The 21,281-nt window shown below is 39.2% G+C and overlaps 1 protein-coding gene, 2 long non-coding RNA genes and 1 other non-coding gene across 4 annotated transcripts; 2 read left to right on the top strand and 2 right to left on the bottom strand.

Moving 5' to 3' along the window:
- The first annotated feature begins 395 nt into the window (after positions 1 to 395).
- Positions 396 to 2,057, top strand: LOC131329821 (uncharacterized). Its single transcript, XR_009200863.1, has 3 exons — positions 396 to 586; positions 1,268 to 1,332; positions 1,915 to 2,057. It is a non-coding gene; the product is annotated as an uncharacterized LOC131329821 (long non-coding RNA).
- Positions 2,058 to 4,627: 2,570 nt separating this feature from the next.
- Positions 4,628 to 6,153, bottom strand: LOC131329820 (uncharacterized). Its single transcript, XR_009200862.1, has 2 exons — positions 6,043 to 6,153; positions 4,628 to 5,243 (listed from the first exon to the last, which is right to left on the bottom strand). It is a non-coding gene; the product is annotated as an uncharacterized LOC131329820 (long non-coding RNA).
- A 6,151-nt stretch (positions 6,154 to 12,304) lies between these two features.
- LOC131329819 (probable calcium-binding protein CML29) lies at positions 12,305 to 13,238 on the bottom strand. Its single transcript, XM_058363196.1, has one exon. It carries the CDS (start codon positions 13,117 to 13,119, stop codon positions 12,637 to 12,639), a length of 483 nt encoding a protein of 160 aa, XP_058219179.1. The 5' UTR covers positions 13,120 to 13,238; the 3' UTR covers positions 12,305 to 12,636.
- A 7,320-nt stretch (positions 13,239 to 20,558) lies between these two features.
- On the top strand, positions 20,559 to 20,667 carry LOC131331699 (small nucleolar RNA R71). The gene has a single exon (XR_009201498.1). It is a non-coding gene; the product is annotated as a small nucleolar RNA R71 (small nucleolar RNA).
- The last annotated feature ends 614 nt before the right edge of the window (positions 20,668 to 21,281 follow it).

Below are 21,281 nucleotides of genomic sequence, written 5' to 3'. Positions count from 1 at the left end.
TTAGATCACCCCTTTTCTAGACACTTCCAGACTTATAAGGAAGAAAAAAAAAGGGTGCCGCTATTCGCAGCCCTTTATTTTTTCCCGTAGCCCACTACATTTCGGTAAATGGTTGTTGAAAATCATAAATAACATTTTGGTAAATTGCTGTTGAAAACAAGATTATATTTCGGTAACTATATGTCGAAAATATGTTCAACTTTCGGTAAACAATTGCCGAACATGCATTTTCGGTAAACATCTGTCGAAAAAAATATTATATTTCGGTAATTGGATGCTGAAAATATATCTCAATTTCGGTAACTAACTGTCGAGTATAATTGAAAATTTTTAATGGGCTATGGGAGTAAATAGAGGGCTGCGAATAGCAGCGCCCAAAAAAAAATCGGCTCTCATCCTCTCATTCTTCCAACGTCCTATCTCTCTCACTCCTCTCAAGAAAGAAATCAAAAAGTCCCCCCATCTTCTACTTCTAGGGTTTTGGTTCTAGGGTTCAATCAAGTTCTTGGAGCAAGATTCAATCTCAAATCCATCTCTGACCCAAGTGTTTGAAGCTCTCTCAATCCATGATTTAAACCTAAAAGAGGTAAGTTTTCTTGTAGTGAGTTTGAAGAGAAATCTATCCAGAGATTTGCTGGATTTTTGTACCTTAAGCCACGAATTTTTAGACATAGTAAATCATCTTCAAAAATTACGAAATTTTTATGGGATGTCCCTCAATGAGTCTAAAATGTCGTGTAAAAATTTGGGATTAATATTCCTTAAAAAAAAGTCTAGAAAAATCTCGCACTAGACTGCACTCTGTTTTACTGCTACTGTTGAACCTCTGTTTTGGCCTTCGATTTTTGATGAGTTTGACCTAGTTTTCCATCACGTTATTTTCTATAATTTTTATGCGAGGTACCCATATGTGTCTTGTATATCATGTCCAAAAATTAGACTAAAACTCAAAGAGAATAATTTTAAACAATTCGTTTATTAAGCTGCGTTCTGTTTCGAACAGTGCTGAATTCTGCAGTCTTAGTCTTTGTTCTTTTAATTCAAAGGCATAGTTCTTGACCTTGTTAATTCTTGACTAATTTTGATAGCATATGCATATAAGTGATCTTTATGTGGTAAAAGTATTAGGACCTAGTTCTGTATGGTTTGTTCTCAAGAATTCTTTAAGTGAAAGTACGTTGAGTTGTCATTTTAGGTATCATGCATATGCATTTTTATTTTCAGGAATTCTTTGTGTAAATAATATATGTGTATATACAATACATAGGATTTGGTGATTAAGCAAAGGATACAAGGGATACAAGTTGATGTTTAGTTGAAGTGCAAAGGAAGGTAAGTAACCTCATACTTTGAAATGGGAAATTTTATGAACTTTTTTTTTCCCTATGAAGTGTGACTTGATTTTCTATGTTATGAAGTGATATATCTAAGTATTTTGAGGGCTATGTTATAATGAAAATGTTCCTTAATGTAATTCCTAAGATGTTCAAAGTATGTATGTTACAAGTTTTGTTTTTACGAAGTATGTATGTCATGCCCCTTGCTTTACCGTTTGTACTCGCTGGTGGGTTCCATAATAGCTAGCATTATGTGCCCTTCTGGAGGGTTCTATAATATTCAGTATGTGCCTTCCTGGAGTGTTCCATAATATTCAGGTATGTGCCCTTGCCGATGGGTACCAATAATCAGCCGGGATCCCGATATGTGTCAAGTATGTATGGGTGTGATAAGCTTGGCGGTATTGGCTATGTAAATGTGTTTGAGTACTTTATACTTTCATGTAAAATATCTTTTGTATTTATTTTAAATGTTCGTAACTAGTGTGCTATATATGTGTTGAATATTCAAAACCCAAATTAGAGTATGAACTTTACTTACTGAGCTTTCAGCTGACAGTTTAATTACCAATTTCAGGTGATGAAGTATGATAGCTTATAGGTGCAATGTTTTGTGCAAGTTTGGGCTTCATGGAATCGTTTTGCATATAGAAATGAAGTAGAAAGAAGACATGTATTTTTGGGCATATTTTGTACTTGTTCCCCTTATGATCAAGGATGTATATAATTTTTACAAAGTGATGTACGTAAGTTATGTAATTTAGGGAAGGCTATGGATGTTCATGCTAATGTAATTATGATATCATGAAAGTTATCAATGTATGGATGCTCTAGACTAAATGGGTTGTGCTCATTTTGCTTAAACTTGTTTATGGTTACTTTTATCAATAGACCCCATAAATTTAAGTGAAGTTTTCTTAATCGCTTCCGCAAATGTTCATTTTTTTTTTATTTAGAGCACTTTTTCTGAGCCCATTTGGTTATGTAAGAAGGCCTTGTTGGCCGGTCACGGGCAGTGATTCCCTTATAAGGGGTCTAGGGATAGCGGGTTGTGACAAAATCACTACTTGATTATCGGATTATGGGAAATACTACTTGATTATCGGATTATGGGAAATACTACTTGATTATTGAAAATGGGAATTGATATTCACATTGTAAATTTATCCTTAATGATGTTAGATAATTAACAACCTATCTTTATGTCAGGGTCTAGAACTATCATGACTATTACAATACAAACATTAAGCGAAAGTTAAATAATCAAAAACGGCGTACGCGCATCTAGTAATACGGAGCTTGAGCTATCTAGTAATTAATTGAAGCAACCATAATTTGCTAAGGGCATTAAGCCCTAGGTGAAAGATGGGTTTCTCTCCCTTACCTTACTTTCTAGTCGTTTAGTATATCGGGTATTGATGGAACCTTAGATGCTCTTTTATAGGTAGAGAGATGATTAGCTTCCTCAGTGAACAATTATCCTTACTTCCCAATAAAGTCAAGCCTATTTGGTGTAAACACCGGATTTTGCCCCACACACTACTTCTGAGAAGTGGGAACATTAGCATTTATCATACTGACATAGGCAATCTAAGAAGAAATGCTTAGTTCCTTGCCATGTACGAAACGACGTTGAATTGGCTAGGTTTTGTCACGCCCTCGATTTTCATCATAAATATAAATGACTTCCATAAATAAAACCTCGTCATAATCCGTACGATAACCAAAATAATGTAGCATTCCTAAAATATTACATCTTTGGCTCCGAGGCCCAAATTAATACAAGTACTGAATATTCAAGAGTTAAGGATTTACAATATTCCGTAGTCAAAAGATTTACTATTAGAGTTACAAATACATTTTCCAAAAGATTTACAAAGATAACTAGGTAACTCCTTAATTGTTAGCTTTCAAAAATAATTCCACCTCCAAGCATTTCAACCATGCACGCTATTGCCCTGTGTTAGTACCTGAAATTGATAGAGGGTTTGAGCTATACTAGCTCAGCAGGAAATTCTAATCTAACATTATATGCAAAAGAAATGCAAGGATGATCATAGGAAAAGAACATAAACAAGGACAATTTGGTAATCAATACTCTTGACTTAATAACCTCGAAACAACAACTTAACAATCACCGTTTAACTCACACCATAACCATTCCCACCTTTTATGTGTCCAACACCATCTCGTCGTATGTGTCTTGAGCCGAAGTTCCTGCTGGGCTAATTATGGAACCCCGATACCCCCTGCCAAACGCCCACCTAGAAGGTTGGACCTTGAGTGTTCAATATGAGCATTAGCTCCTGCCGGGTTAATTATGGGACCCCGATATCACCCACCCATCGATGGGCCCCGAATGTTCTCGTTGTGTCGATAAGTGTCCAAGAATCTCGTACTCACATAATGTGTCATTTCAATTCAATCAAGTCCATATGGAAATCAACGTCCAATTATACCAAACAAGGGGCGAGGGATGCAAAGATACTCCACGAACTCAACGGATATGATTTATCATGTTATGGGATGATTTGGTAATATTTAGAACAAGTTAGAAGTAATCGGGGGTCAAAACAACGAAGTTTGAGACAAGACAGCAAAGCTGGCCTTAACATCTGTTGTATAGATACTACGAATTTCAGTATCGATACAACAGAGGCTTAAAATGCTCCAGAGAAGCTGGTATCGATACTGAGTATCGATACTGATGGGCGTTCGAGCAGATTTTCTGCAGATTTCGACGATTTCAACTACAACAACAACAACAACAACAACAACAACAACCAAGGACACGATTTTAAGCAAGGAGAATACTTCTATCACATATATTGAGAGGTAGAATCCCTACCTCGAAGCCGAAGAACAAAACCCACGAAAATACGAGCCCTAGCTTTTCGAAATCGAAACCGAGAGCGATACGACTCCACCGAGCTACAACCGGTGAAATGCGGACTACAATACGTGTATGGATGAAAGATTGGAGGTAGTTTTGAGTGGATTTTGGGTGAAATTTGGAGAGAGAGAGAGAGAGAGAGAGAGAGAGAGAGCCGAGAGATGAGAGAAAGAGGCGTGAGGGGTGGGGGTGGGGGAGAAAAATGATTTCCTACTCTCTCACCCTCCTATATATACTCATATATATGTAAACTACACATTGTACCCTTTGTCATGACCCTAGCCTGCCCCTAAAGGCTTTAGTCACAACAAGGCGCCAGTGATCACATCACTAAGGCCATATTAAAGTTAAACACCTCATTAGCAAATGACTAAAGGGACTTAATTAACGACAAGCAGAAGCAAATTCTATTTTATTACATATGCCAAACCAAAAGTCTTTACAAGGATCTCTACATTGCAAACCACCCAGAGCTGTGCATATTTACATACAAAAATGCTCACCAAAAACAACTCCCTATCTACAAGCCAACATCTACTTAGAGCGACCAAAAGAAGAGTTGCACGCCACCACTCTACGTCTCGTTGCCTGAAAGGTGGGAAAATTCATAAGCCAAAGCTCGTATGAATGATTAATACGCAATTCACATGCTTTCCATGGACAATGATAAAACCATTTAAAAAAAATGAATCATTTCTCATAGCAACATAACATAGTAATGCACATCCTCTATTCATTTCATGTCTACCAGGCGTCCCCGGTAGTGGATAAGTTAAGACGTCTTTCGTTATCCGAAATAATAGCCATGCCTTGCTAGCCTTTTAGCACGTGTCCCCTAGCAAGCTGGGACGTGGGAGGATGCCATTAATAGATATAAAACATGTCCACCTTCCATTGATATTCCATGGAGTTCATATCAAATTATAAAACATCATTGAAGCGTAAAGCTTATAACAAACCATGTGTTTTGGGTATTAATCACTCACCTCGTAGCCACGTGTCCCCCGAACCTCCTAAGACAATTAGGCAACAAAACATGATTAGAGAATGTCAAACAAGCCTATTTTAAATGAACATAAGGTCCTATGGTAAGAATATGAAATTAGATAGCTAGCCTTAAAAAATTAGTCATAGAATCTGCAGGTTCATAACCTTTAACCTAAAATCTGACTTTGCACAAGAATAAATAAGACACAATCTTCGTGCATTTTTTTAGGTCTATGAGTCTAGTTTCAAAATCAGAAATCGGATCGCAATTTCATCGCCCGAGCTCAAAATTATAGCCGTTCCCGTAAAGTGCGACGATGCTGTCAGCACTGCAGATACCACAACAGCAGGTCGGTTAACGAATTTTAACTTCTTCCACATTGTGAATTAGGTTCTGAAAATTTTACACAGTAAAGTAGACACATACAGGCATCTTCAGTAAAAATATCAAAAAATATTAAGGTCGGGAAGATGGTGAGAAAAATTCCTCAAGAACAAGGCAGATTCAATTCTGTTGGAGCTCTAAATAGCCTACCCACAAGCTATACGAATTTCTGAGGTAAAACCCTAAAATTCACATCAAAACTCATACAGAAACTTCACAAAAACATGAGCAAACCAGAGCATACTCATGGGCTGCCTCAAATATACCAAATTCATGAATTACACCAACTTTAAACATGTCAATTTCTGGGAATTTAAACAGGGTTCATGGGTTTCCAACACAAACTTCAATCTCTACCCTAAACCCACTTAGATTTAGCACTTCTAGCAAAAATTGAACATCAAGAACAAGAAATTTTACTCATCTAGGCATGTACTTACCAAATTAGGCTTCAATCCAAGTCTAGGAAGAAATCTCCAAGATTTTCTTCTTCTTCTTCTTCTCACCGAACGGTTCTCTCCTCTCTCTCTCTCTCTACGTGTGATGAGGATGGAGGAAATATTACACATTTCCTTCATTTTAACAGACTACAAGAAAAACTATCCTGTGTTGGTGTGACGTATAACCACTTATGTTCCAATTTCATTTAGCTAGCTAATTAAGCCCAAAACACATCACATAATTAACTTAAAACATAATTAAAGATTAGGGGTATTACACCCTTCCACAATCAATTGTATCACTTTGGCCTCAAATCACATAAACACTAATATTCCACATTTTCCATTTTCCTCAATGATAAACATTTAAAGTTAAATAAATTAAATACGGGTCTCTACAGGTTTTCTTGCCAAGAGTCAAACGATCATTTGATATGGTAAGTATCCTAAAACATTTGCATGTGCATAGCCTAATGATGATGTAATGCCTCGAATTTTGGAAACGTTAAATAGACAATTTTATTGAAAATCTAAATAGAGTCTGGCATCATAACTCCCATAAGAGTTCATTTAATTACACAAAGGGAAGGAATTATAGAGTTCCTAATTACAGCTCCGCTTGCTCTTCCATCCTAGCCAGCCCTTCGGCTCCGAAAGCCTCCAAGGTGTAGAGTTCACCCTACTCATCTACAAGGTCTGACACATTATACCTACGTCTCCACCGGTATAATATGTCAGGGTCACCAAAGATAATACCATGAGTTACGAGAGCTCAGCAAAATAATCCTATATCCACTAAAACATAACTTACTAACAAGAAGTCATACAAATAGTATATTAACTCATGATTTTCAAAAAGTACATGCATATTTAATAAAGCAATTTACAATGACACATTCACATTCCTTATTCTAACGTTGGTGTATGTGATATCTGTATTTCTCCTACGCGACTTATCGTAAACCGTGTCTCATTTTTATTTACAAAATCAACATGTTGAAAAGCATTTTTTAAACACGTTACCAATGAAGCTACCACGTTCGGCTCCATTGGCAACACACACAATGGGCTACCAAGTTCGACCACATTGCGATTTTCAAATCCATACACACAATGGGCTATTACGTTCGGCCGCATTGCGATTTTTATAATTTACACAATGGGCTACCTAGTCCGGCCAAATTGCGGTTTTCAAATCTATACACACGATAGGCTACCACGTCTGGCCACATTGTAATTTTCATAATTCACACAATGGGTTACCAAGTCTGGCCACATTGCGGTTTTCTTGGCTACTCTCCGCGGATAACCAAGTCACACCTCCAATGAGACTACCATGTCCGGTCCCATTGGCAACACGCACTACACAATGGGCTATCACGTCCGGCCATATTGCGGTTTCAAAACATTATCCACACCCTAGGTGTCATGTTTCTACTTTTGATTTTTGTGTCTCGTTTGCATGCATAGACTCCGTGGCAGGACTTTTCACATAAGTACACATAAATCATTCATTGTAATTTTGAAACTAAACTAGCAAGATCATCCAACTCTATATTACTTATCATGCTCATATTATCCCTAAGTTTACGCAATCATACTCAAACATTTAGAACACAACTTAAAGCATAGTGTCACATGGACGGACACCTTTGGAGTGGATACCACTTATGCTTTATCACACATTAAACAAGTAATCCAAGTAATTATATATACATGCTCATAACCATCCTTAAGATCAAAATACAAATACTTTCATTCAATTTTATGTTTCCAAAATCCGTTCTCTTTCTTTTTAAGAAGTTCAAAGCAACACATGTTTTTCCAAAAAAATAAAGTCAAGTTATTCAATATAGTCATATTTCTTTTCAAACCTTTAGTAAAACACTTTTCATGTTTTCATGCATTTCAAACAATACAAACAATATACACATTTTTATTTATACTTAGAGATAGGAGTAAGAATATTCTACCGTTCTTCTTGGCGGTAGGGACGGCTACAGAAAAGTAAGTCGACTATCGAATGGGCGACCTCTTATGGTAAGCTTACGGTAGCTTCGAAAGAGAAAAGATGGAACGTCATTTTTCTCTTAAAACTAAATCTTGACCTAACTACTAAACTTTTTGGATCGAGTGGTGGTTTAGTGGCGGCCTTGGATGAGTTTCTTGAAGAACTCAAGAAGAAACTCAAGAACACCAAGAATAAAGGAAGAACAAAGAACAAACTCAAGAATTCTAGAGAGAGAAGTTAAAAGGGTTGAAGGTGTGAGTTGAATGACAAGAATGTGGTGCTATTTATAGCAAAATGTTGGGCTCTCCCTCTCCTTCTCCCTCTCATGGCCGGCCACCCCTCTCTCTCTCTTCCTCTCATTGTTTTGTCCAATCACACTTTTAAACATGCCAAATCTTTCCCTCACTTGTCAATCCATTGGTAGGTGCAAGGCTAGGTGATCATGGGGATTTTCTAAGGCTTGTAAGTAAATCCTAGGTGATTATAACCTAGGTTGCAAGTCTTACAAGTCTAAAGATGCTAAAAGAAGTAGCCTTCCATGTTTAGTCAATCCTAAGTCTAGGTTGTAAGTCAATTTTTAGGATGATTAAGGCTAGATTTCATGTTTAAAGTAGTCTAAAATGGGTTGTAAAGTAGTAATTAGGCTTGAGGCTAAAGAGGTAGCTTGTGAAAGTGTACAAACATATGCACACACCTCACTCTCCCTCTCTCTCTCTCTCCTCTCGGCCTCTATCTCTCTCTCTCTTTCTCTTTGTATCATGAGTGAGTGTGTGTGTGTGTGTGTGTGTGTATATACATGTGTGAGTTTAGGTACCAGGTAGTCCTAATAAGTCTAGGAAAGAGTAATGATGAGTGTAAGGCTTTCAAGTGCGAGGCATTGTCCAATGGGTAAGATTTTTCCTAGAAAGTATATCTATGTATATATAGGTATGATTAAGGTAGGCTATTATATATTTAACTATGTATATTTGGGTCTAAGTAGCCTTACTAAGTTTAGGAAAAAAAGTAATGATTAAAGGTAAGGCTTTCAAGTGCAATATATTGTCCAATGGGTAAGACTTTTCCTAGAAAGTATATCTATGTATATATAGGCATGATTATAGTAAGCTATTATGTATATATACTTATATATACCTAGGAAAAAATTTAGGAAAGTAACTTTGGAGGGTAATTAAGTTCAAGACTATTATTCTTAGGCTTATGTGCATGGCAAGTCTAGGTTTTCCACTTTTGGAAACAAAATGACTACTTCCTTAGGTCCAAAAGGTTCATAAGGTTCATCTAGGGTTAGAGAAATGTAACTAGGTGAAATGATAATTATGTTTCTTTAACTAATCAGTTGGAAGCTAATCCTACTTGCTAAGTAGGATTTCTAGTCAAGAAATATAACTTTATGATTTTATTTTACTCACTAGGAAAATATACAAGTGCTTCTATAAGCATACTTGTTTTTAGAAAATGACTAGATTGTCTGGTGCGAAAAGATATAATTTTATAAGTGTCAAATCTAATTATGACGGATTATTAAAGTTAAAGGGAAGTTTTATTAAGCAATCTAGGGTTTAAATAAGAATTTTCATATATTTAACGAGATTTTTATTTACTAAAAATCGGAGTTGTTATAGATGAGGCATGCCATTTCTGGACTAAAATAGTCCCCCTTTGATTAATGGTCAGAACGTGGGTCCTGGTAACCATAATCTTGGCCGAAAAACCAATAGCATCCCCTCTCTCTCTCTCTCTCTCTCTCTCACAAAAACACAAACACGCATTGTAATCTATTAAACTAGCGGTGTAACCGTTTGATACAGGGGAACAATAAAAAATATCAATTTCTTGGTTCTGTTATCCCATGCATTGAACGGGCACAACAAAAATTAAAGTGTAATTTTATTGATCTTATGTATAATATAAAACCCAACTCCCCACCCCCAAAAATCTCTCACCCAAAATTTTATGTATTTATGTTTTGTAGGGGTGCACTACATGGGTGTAGTGCAACATTCTTTCTGCGATGAGTCTTTTTTTAAATCTAGACTGTTGATTACTGAGCCAAGTAATCTAATTTCTCTTCAATTACGTGTTCACACCACCACCATTGGACACTATATATTCAGGAAATTTAATCAATCCTATTTACCACTTCAACCAGCACGCTCTGCTCGGGAAAATGGTTTTGCTCACAAGACGGACGTGAACTTTGCGTTGAAATTAAAGGGACTCAAAACCCTTTGAGGTTGGGACCAAATAGGCTTACTACATACTCCTAATTGAGGGCTGGCTTTAAACTGTTATACTACATGAATGCACAAAATCGATTTAGAGATGAATGGGCAAATGACTCTCAAAGTGGAGGCCAGGTGAAGTCAACATGTTGTATATGGAGGGTACAAGTCCCAAATTTATAGTATAACTGATATTTGGGCCCCAAGGGATACCCAAAATGTTGAACAATTTCACTATACCCAAAAAGATCGATCAGGCAAATGATTTGTGCATTTATTTGTTTGTGTGATATGTTTGTGGTTCTAAACTTTTTGATTTTAGAAAGGGGAGGGAGGACTTATGGTGATGTGACCTTAGGGATGGCAATGGGGACAGGTCAGGGACGGGGTACTACCTCCACCCCCTACCCATTACTCCCTACTCCATTCCCCTCCCCAACCCGATCCCCAATGGGGATTTATTTTTTTCCTCCATCCCCGACCCAAACGGGGAACTGGGATCCAAAACGGAGATTCGGAATTTGGGCACTTATATTTCACAATTGCAGCACCTAACAGCATATACAAGCATGTGAAAACCAAATGGACTTGGATTGTTTTGTATTTTTTTTTCCAAGAAAAAGGGCTGAGGAAAGAGTATTAGTAACGGTTGTCAGTTAGCCAGGAAATTAGGAGCCAACAAAGCTCCACAAACAGAATTATAAAAACCAATAAAATAAAATAAAGTAAGGTATCAGGAACGGCCATATTTATCACTTTTTATATATAAATATATACATATTTCGAGGATTCGGAGACAGGGCGGGTAATGAACGGGGAACGGAGACGGGTAGGGTTCGGGGCGGGGACAGACCCATCCCCGACTCCTACCCGATCCCCGAATTTTAAAAAAAAAATTCCCCATACCCTACCCAATCCCCAAACGAATCCCCGAAGTTTGGGAATTTTTTGGGCGGGGGATGGGGTGGGTTCGAACGGGTCGACCGATATTGTCATATCCCTATGTGACCTTGTCCCATTTATAAGGCGAGCCCCGGCTTCTAGATAGCACTGTCTCGTGGGCCCATGGACTAGAGTGGGCTTGTCTGGGCTTCTGGGCCCACAAGCCTTATCTTTTTGCTATTGGGCTTTGGCTTTTGAGCCCGTCACTTTCCCAGAGTATATTGGAGCCTGAAGCTTGAAAGGAGTAAGAATTTCTAGATGGAGAGTGATCTAGGAAAATATAAATTAAAAAACAGTGATCTCTAGTAAAAATAAATCAGAAAACAGTGATCTCTATATATATGATCACTGTTTTCTGATTTATTTTTTCCTGCCTAATAGTTCTTTGACTTGAGGATTCATATGAGGAGTTGTTTTTTGTCATTATCAACCATGAATTGTAATTTGATGGCTCACGGCTGCTATATATAATTTGTTATAAATTTCCGTCCCAATTTTATGTTACAAATACGCAAGCGTATGATATGATCTTTGATTCCTTATTCATACGCTGTTTTTTTCAAGCACTGATTATCTACATTGAACGGCAATAAAAATTCAATACAAACAATACTCTCTCTTAAGAAAACTATATATATATATATATATATATATATAGGAATTTTCAAGTGAGGGATCCCTCATTTTGTTAAAATGAGGGACTTTCATTTCCCGATCAAATTTTGAAAATCCGAACCGTTCAATGTGTGCAGAATGTAATTTTAAGGGTCCCCGCGAGAAATCAACAAAAAAAATGACCGGGAAGGGCGTCATCCGAGCAGTTTTTTTTGAACCGTTTAATGAAAACTGCTCGGATGAAGCCCTTCCCGGTCATTTTTTTTGCTGATTTCGTACGGGGACCCTTAAAATCACGTTCTGATCACTTTGAGCGGCTCGGATCATCGAAATTCAATCGGGAAGGGGAGTCCCGCATTTTAATAAAATGAGGGATCCCTCACCGGAACCTAACTCTATATATATATATATATATATATATATATATATATATAGATTCAGAAGATTTCATACATGCAACATAGTCATATTATCAATTAACTTGTTTATTTATTATATATGATGGGTGTCGTCGAGCTCACCCTTTCCGACTCAAATTCTGATCACACGAGTGTAATCTGCCAGAACAAATTAAGCTCGATCGATTATTGTTAATATACATTAAGCATCCAAGTCCAAGGGCCAGCTTATTAGTTTGATTATGGAAATTGATTTTCGCGCTCTACTTTTATATGCAGGTGCTCCACTTTGTATTGGATATTACAGTACAAACTGGAACGCATGCGTGCATTTTTGGAGCACCAAAATCAGTGTCCTTTAATTATATATATATATATATATATATATGGAGAGGTAATTAGTCTAGAGGAAGGAATTAAGCATAAGCCTGAATTCCTCAAGGGAAACAGCTCCATCCCCATCCGCATCCATGGAAGCAACAATAGCCTGGCAATCTTCCACAGACAGTTGATCAACCCCTATCTCCCTCATAACTCCATGTAGATCCTCGCCTGTCACGGCTTCCCCACTCTCGAAATCCACTGTCAAAGCTTCAAACGCGCTCCCGAGAAACGCTCCAAGGCTTCCCAGTCCCAGCTCGTTTGTGTTCATGTCCAAGAACTCCTCTATGCTCAGCCGCCCGTCACGGTTCGTGTCTCCTCGCTGCATCATTGCCTTCACTTCTTGCTCGCTTGAGTTGTACCCGAGAGAGCCCATAATTCCCCCGAGCTCTGCGGCAGTGATGGAACCATCGTTGTCGGAGTCAAACGCCCTGAAGGCCTGAACCAGCCTCAGGACATGGCTCAACGTCTCCGTTTCCTGAGAGAGAGACCCAAGTTGAGCCATGGAAAATTCAAGCTATATAACTGTACACTACAACAACTAGCTTGTACCCACAAATTAACTTTCTTATCTCTCTCTTGTTGGCTAGCTGTTGCATTATATACGTACAGGGAAAAGAGAAATTCCCATCATGCATCAGTGGTCACAAAGTATATATTAAAGTAGGAAGCTAGGAAAGGTAGATTCCAATGCTTATGGAGAGGAGTACTATTATTTATTTATGCCTTCTTATCCTCATTCGGTGGGAGAAAAGTGTGATGATCGTGATAGTGTCACCAGCTGCTTCTTGAATTAAATTGGAGACATAGGCCAGGATATATACGCAAATTCTATTTGAAACCTTCCTTCTCATCAAAAACAAATTAAATTAAAGGCCTTCTTCAATAAAAATGATACCTGCTTATTTTTTCTTCTACAATGTTCTTTTTCCTTAACACTCAGTATATATTGAATCAACTTTTAGGAACTATTGCGCCTGTAAGTATATCGTACATATTCTTTATCCTTTATGTCTTCTCATGGTCCTCTTTTTGATACTCCATTGTTGATTTTTATTTTATCTTGGAATAAGTATCTCAATAAAGCACGTTAGAGTCATTGTCCCTCACTTGATTTCCAACCGAATCCAAAGTTGCACGTTAAGAGCATCTACAATGGTTTGTGCAAAATTGTAATGGATCAAACACTTTTACATTTGGCGGTCCTCAATTATTTTAGTATCGCCAATAGTTTTTGGAAATTGTGCATGTAATCTTGAGAAATTTAGCCTACCCGGCCCTCTGTATTTTCATCCACCATTCGTGTGTTTGGCTTCCTTCGTCAAACCTGTTAAAGATGATATTGATACAAAATTTGTCAATGCTTAAGATTAAAACCTTTTTAGGACAAGGGAAAGCAAAGTATCATGAAATTTTTTTCTTGAAGCTTTCATGACTTTTTCTTCGATATTTTGCGTCTTTAACTCTATCAAAAAAATTTCCCACCGGTTTCGGTGAAGAACCAAACTGAACTAGTAACTGTGGTTTTGGTTATGGTTTAGATACAATGAAAACCACCAATTTTGATTTTAGATGTATACTTCGGTACCGATTTTGGTTTTGCCAATAACCGCACCGTTGGCATATCCTTCCAACTGCAGACCTATGTGAACCTGTTTTGTTTCAAGGCCTTCTTGTATGATGTATAGACCAAGCCCATAAGTCTTTAGTTCGAAAACTTTTCAGAAATTGCCCAAACCAACAAAAAAAACCTTGTACGTACAGTAGTGACCGGGCTTTCCGTGGGCCGTCATTGGATCTCAATCCAATTCGTTTCTGTTTCTCCTTCCCACATGAATGCTTAATTTACTACATTCCTGTCTTTTTTTTCAGGAGATGATAAATGTTTTAGTAGTACAATTTTTTATTTATTTATGTTTTTTTGATTGAAAAATGTATAAAATCTTTGACTATGACTCAATTAGGATATAGGTAATAACTTCGCCTAATGAATAATTATCTATTCCTTATAAAATATATATCACAAACTTCTATAAATTTCTCAAAATGAGTAGAAGAACCTAAAATCATACACTAATTAATGGAGAAACCTGTTGTGCACACCTTGAAATATTTTGGTTACCAAAAAAATGCATAGCTTACTAAAAAAGTATGTAACTTTTTCGAAATGTACTGTATACCACTATTCGTAACTTCAACTAAAACATACGCAATTTATACCATAAAAATGTGTAACTAATGAGCCAAAAAATATGTGCACCAAACACCAAAATATATGAACCGTCCTCCAAAATTATTCGTACTGCTTGACCGACCGGGTGTTAATAAATAAAGACTAAAAACGCGTCCCAAGCGTAGGACTCTCGACCAATGTAGCACAATAATTCCGGAAGTACCGGAGTCGAACCACAGAGACGGACGGACGGTGTTGACTCAATTGTGATGAACTTTAGTTTAATCTGGCTCTTAGGTAGCCACCCTTTGTTTGATTGATTGATTTACTACCTAAATCACTGAATTGATTTAATTAACTATAAATTTAAAGGAGAGTACAGCCGTGGGAACCCAGCGTCTGCAACTAGCCTAACCAATATTTACTCGGGACACAATTATTCAATTCACTGATCTCAGAATAAGAAAAAAGGGGTTCCTAATAAATGCCCACCACTTGTCACTAGCTCTCATGCGCATTTAAAATCTGATGATGCCTGGGTTTTGTTTATTAGAAAGGGATTTTCTTTCATATCCCAAAACTGTTGGAAAAACGAATTAATTCGTACCCGAGGTAAAACATTGATTAAACTAGTCACAAGACGCCTTCGTCCCGTGGCTGCACCCTGGGGAACTACTCACGCATGCTTGAAATAACAGAAAATAAAACCCTAGATCGAAACATGATCATCTATTGCAGAAGAGACGGAAAAAAAATAAAAGAAAGATCCACGTAGAATAGATAATAACGAACAACTTTAATAAACGAAGAAATTCGACAAACGTTACCAGAATCCAAGCGATTGAAAGAAATAGTGCAGAAAACTTAAGAACTGAGAGAAAACAAAACAACGTTAGTGAAAAAGCTGCTACGTAAAAGTCTGGAATGAAAAATCTACCCTAAAACTAACTTAAAACGAGGTATTTATATTAATCCCCGTTAAAAACAATAAAAATCCTAAAATTAATCGGAATTGGAACCGGCTTAACCCAAAACGTCAACGTTTTAGGCCCTTTTTAAGCCCCTCGGTAGCGCTATACAACAAATGGTATAGCGCTCGCTAACTTGTTTGAGGCGTTGACTCCGTTGACCTAGCTTTGGCTGTTGTTCTCTCTTAACCTTTAGGTAGCGCTACACCAAAAAGGGTGTAGCGCTAGCCAACTCTCTGATCACTTTGTGGACTTTGCTATCCACTTCTGAGCGCTATACCACTTTCTTGTAGCGCTCGCGAATGACTACGGTGATTTCCTCGTCAATTTCACTCCAACACTTAGTCTCCACAGCCTTTCACGCTCACAAGCTCTATCACGGCCTACCGGGTACTTCTCATTAGCGCCAAAACATCTCAATTTCCTGCAAATTAGGCACAAACACAAAATCCAACCTCGTGCACGCATTAAATGGAAAAATGAGAATTAAATGCACGTCTAACGCGCTAATTTCCCTACTTAGGCGCTTAAATTCATGAATTCCACGCGCCTATCACATCCCCCAACTTGAGCGTTGCTAGTCCCTAGTAACGAACGAAAAGAAAAATAACAAAACAAAGACTAACAAGACACGAAGGGGAATACAAAGGTTATGTATGCTGTACAAGAAATAGGCGGGTCGAAAAATTTTCGCCTCCTCACTCACCTGCAACTCAAAAGCATGCATGCCTTGGCAAAAAGATGAACAAAATTAGTGCCGAAACACATGCAGAGATAAATGCCCCCACGAAGGCAACGATGCTACACTCGCTCACCAGAACACTCAAACATTCCATGCAAAAAGCGCTTGGCGAACTACGTGGGACCGAAACAAAGGCCACCACGCGCCAATCAAAGACAACGCTGACAAAGAATAAAAGCACAATATATATACAGTCACGATTCCACAAAATTAGCAACATTAACATAAAACATGCATGAACGAGAGTTTAACAACGTGCACAAGGTCCACTAAGGACTTAATTAGGCTTATAATGACCATGGTTCCGAACGAAAGGGAAACTACAAATTAGGCGGCGGCCTATAGTAGCGCAAGGTCATCTACCCAGACTAGCCGCCACCTTACCCTTAGCTACCAACATGCTTCCATTGGTGCCAACCAAACAAAGTCCAACAAGAGATTTAAACATCCGTAACTAAATTTTTACGGACCAAATACTAGAAAAACAAATATAATCCACCGACACTGAAAAACATGAAATAAACACATAAAATGACACCACCACCCTAGCTTCATGCATCATGGAAATCCAAAATCAATCCAAACTGCTCTCGGCAAAGTTGTCGCTGACCTCTAAATCTGGAAACTGAGGCAGTTGATACAGAGTCGAGGACTGCCCTATAACATGATCAAACAATCACTTATTCTGATGTGCTAGTAGGTGCTGATTTCTCCCAACTTGCCTTAACTCCACATTTTCTTTTCTTTTCTTTTTCTTTTCTTTTTTTTCGACTTAGCTTTATGGCCTGAAGGTTGGGTTTGGTTACAAAACATGACACCCATCAAGATTTCTTCACTTTCACTTCCGACGACAACGATGCTCCAAATCCAATGCAATAAGACACCCATGATGCACAATGCTAGACCCCCCAAACTATAGTCCAACCCACACACCGGTTTCCTAGGTTAGACTCAAGAACTGACTCGGACTGGTTTAAGATTGGACAAAGGGACACATATGTGGTCTAATCATGCAAAAATGCCTTACCAACTCTCACAAATGCATGCAAAACATCTAGATACTCAATTGTGAAACAAAAGCCTACTATTTTCCGCAAATGCGAGAAAAAGAAAACAAAGAATATGGGAATGTTTATCAGGATGCACTATTAACTACGTGGGGACACTTACCCAACGTAACGACAGCACTAACATGTTCACAAAGGCGCCAAATATATGCATGAACTTGAATTAAAACAGGCACAATAATTCGGCTAATTCTAACATGCTCGCCTAACAATACAATCAAGCATAACAAATGTATCCCCTGGAAAAAAAAAAAAAATAATAATAATAATAAAATAAAAATTTACCCTAAAATTACCCTAGCAACGCAACAAAACATGTACAAGGTACACCCTCCCCCCAACTAGAAACAAGCTATGTCCCCAGAGCATGGAGACACATCAAAAGAAAGCACAAGGGAGAAGAAATAGACCTACGGGTGGCAGCCAACCACCATGACCTCGGCCGATGTTCGAGGAATTTCATGTCACCCAGCCTCCGGGCCAATCACCGTACTCTGCAAAAAAAACATTAGTTCCGCCCGGTTCGTGGTATCCGAGCTCCCAAAACAAAAATAAAAAGAGAAATACTCCACCAAATCTTCACGCGATTAACGTGTCATACTTTTCTCCCCATCCCTCGCCGGTGGGCAAGAAACGGGTGGCTATACAAGACCATGATGCAATTTTTTTTCGCTTTTCAATTTTTTTTTTTTTTTTGAAATGAGAGAAGAAAAATAACTAAACAAAAGACAAGAAATAAAGAACTAAGAAATAAAAGACAAATATAAATAGATTGCCCAAAAACAACATAACTTAATTAGTAGAATCCAATGTTACCAACACAAAATTGCCCTTACTAACCGGAGCTGGGCACACGATCCTTATTTTAATAGCGGCGTGCGAAAGCTATAAGACCCAAGTCAATGATGGGTACCCCTATTACTAGGGGTCGGGTCCACTTCTCAATGAAGAGAGTGGTACGCAAAAGCTACCCGTCGGAACGTAGCCACAACGGCTACACAATAGGGTCATCCGAATAAACAGGATTGACCAACGCCTCAACCAGTTCACCTACTTCACCCAGGATCGACCAACACCTCCATCAAACTCCCTAATTCTGGAGAATTTAAGAATGACGCCTCCTTGGCTATCTCTAGAAGATCCTTATATAAAATATTATCGACATGCTCCTGCATCAGCGTGTCGATCAAACTCACCTCATCAATCTTGACTCGGCTCTCTGCATTAAACACTTTCACCTCCATTTTCAAGTCCCCAAACGACAATTGGACTTGTCCAGTTTTACAATTCATGACAGCACTGGAAGTGGCTAGAAAAGGACGGCCAAGGATGATAGGAGTCTTCTCAAAGACCTCCGGTATTGGGCAAGTATCTAGGACAATAAAGTCGACAGGAAAAAGAAACTCGCCCACTTGAATTAAAACATCTTCCACCACCCCCTTTGGAACTCTCACACTCCGGTCGGCCAATTGTAGCGTGACCGGTGTGGCTCTCAAATCGCCTAGGCCAAGCTTTAAGTATACCGAATAGGGGAGCAAGTTGACACTTGCTCCTAAATCCAACAAAGCCTTATCGAATTTTTGGCCCGCGATAGCTATAGGGATGGTGGGACAACCAGGGTCCTTGCACTTAGTAGGGATCTCAGCCTGGAGAATGGAGCTCACTTGCTCCGTCAGAAGCACTTTATCCTGACTCTTTGTTCTCCGCTTTGACGTGCACAGATCCTTCAAGACCTTAGCAAACTGGGGAATTGCGTCAATGGCTTCCATCAAAGAGATAGGAAATTGAACTTTCTTGAATAATTCAAGCATTTGAAAGTTCACATTGACCTTAGGTTTCGCCACCAAGCGATTTGGGTATGGAGCAACGGGTGGCGTTGGAGTCATGGGGGCCGCAGTTGCAGGCACTACCACCTCAGGTGACTCCTCATCATCCTTTACCTCCTTCCTAGGGACATCAACAATATCAGGAGTTGCTCTTGGTGCATCAACCGGCTCCGGGGGTGGAGCTGGTTTCTGCTTTAATGGGATGGACTTATCGATCTCCTTCCCGCTCCTGAGAATGGTGACTGACTTAGCCTCCTCCTGATTCTGGTTTTGAACATTAGGACCTGAAGAATTTCCCAAATAATGGGCACCCGCTACACTACCCTGGGCTGGAAACTTACCCTTCTCCTGCTGCAGTTGACTGACAACTGCAGTGAGTTGTGACATTTGGGTTGTAAGGGCCCCAATTTGCTGTCTTGATTCTGTCTGAAATGTCATTTGTGACTGCATCAGGGAATTGACAGTATCCTCTAACTTATGATCACGCGCGGTTATTTGCGAATAACCTGGGGGAGGACCACGAGTGGATGGTCCTACCCCTCTACCAGCTTGTGGCTGGAAGTGAAATGGGATGACCTGGCCCTGAGGAGGCCTGGACGATTGGGCCTGTTGAAACTGCTGCAGCGGAGGTAGCGCAAGGGGTTGAACTTGGCCTCCACCTACGGGTCTGGAGTCCGACCACCCTAAATTGGGGTGATCCCTCCATCCCGCATTATACGTGGTAGAATAAGGATCCCAAGTCCTAACTGCATTGACTTCTTCCTGATTAAACTGACTCGCCCCCTTGGCGGCAATAAACCCAGGACAAACCGTCGCGGTGTGCCCTTTACATTCACACCACACGCATACTTCCTCAATTGATACCTCATGAACTGGACGAACCTGCCTCACCTCTAGCTCCTCTAATCTCTGAGCCATTTTCTCAACCTGAGCCTGAAGTCGCTGGTCACGAATGGTAACCGGGACAACGTTGGACCCAGAAAGTCCGGATCGCTCAAAATCGGATGGTTCTAAAGCCCTCTGCCTATCAGCTAGGTCATCTAAGAAATCCCAAGCCTCATCTGCTGTTTTGGACAAGAAATCATCCCCTTTGCAAGAATATTCTATGTGCTGGACTGACTCAGCGTTTAGACCCAGATGAAAGAAACCGATTAACTGAATTCTCTCAAAGCCATGGTGTGGCAGCCTTAGGAGCAATTCCTTGAAACGCTCCCATGCCTTGAGAAATGACTCATCCCTCTCCTGCCTAAAACTTTGGATTTGACGCCTAAAAGTTTTAGTCTTAGCCTCAGAAAAGTACTTCCTATAAAACGCGTCACGCACTTGTGCCCATGTGGTGAAGGATTGAGACTTTTGCATTCGGAACCACAGAAGCGCGCCATCTTTCAACGTCGCCTCAATCAGTTTGAGGCACGCATTCTCATATTGGGTATTAGACGCTAGGTTGCGCACCAATCCCTCGAATGTCCGCACATGCTCGTACGGATCATCGCACTCTCTCCCGTGGAAACTGGGGAGACTATTAAGGACACCGGGTTTGACTGTAAAGGCATTGCGGGCCTCTTGTGTCTCCTGAGGGAACACAATGGGTCCGAGAGGAGTGGTCCTCTCAGGGTGCATGTGCTGTCTCAAGGACGGCTGAATAACTACCTGCCTATCTCCCATCTCGACGGATTCTGATTCTGACTCTAAAACTGACTGGAAAAGTGGATTACTGACACTAACTGACTCAAAAGGTAAATCTATGTAAAGACCACTAATGGGAATAGACTCTGACTGATACTCAGCTGAGTCTGACTCTAAACTAGAAGATGAAGAACTAGACAGCACAGATTGACTCGACTCCAGTTCTTGTCGAACTAAACGATGTGTCGGGTTGCGATAATAAAGA

Source organism: Rhododendron vialii, chromosome 6a, assembly GCF_030253575.1.
Source record: "Rhododendron vialii isolate Sample 1 chromosome 6a, ASM3025357v1".
In the NCBI taxonomy this organism is placed as follows: Eukaryota; Viridiplantae; Streptophyta; class Magnoliopsida; order Ericales; family Ericaceae; genus Rhododendron; species Rhododendron vialii.
The sequence above is the reverse complement of the archived record's forward strand: the minus strand, read 5'-3'. Positions and strand labels throughout refer to the sequence as shown.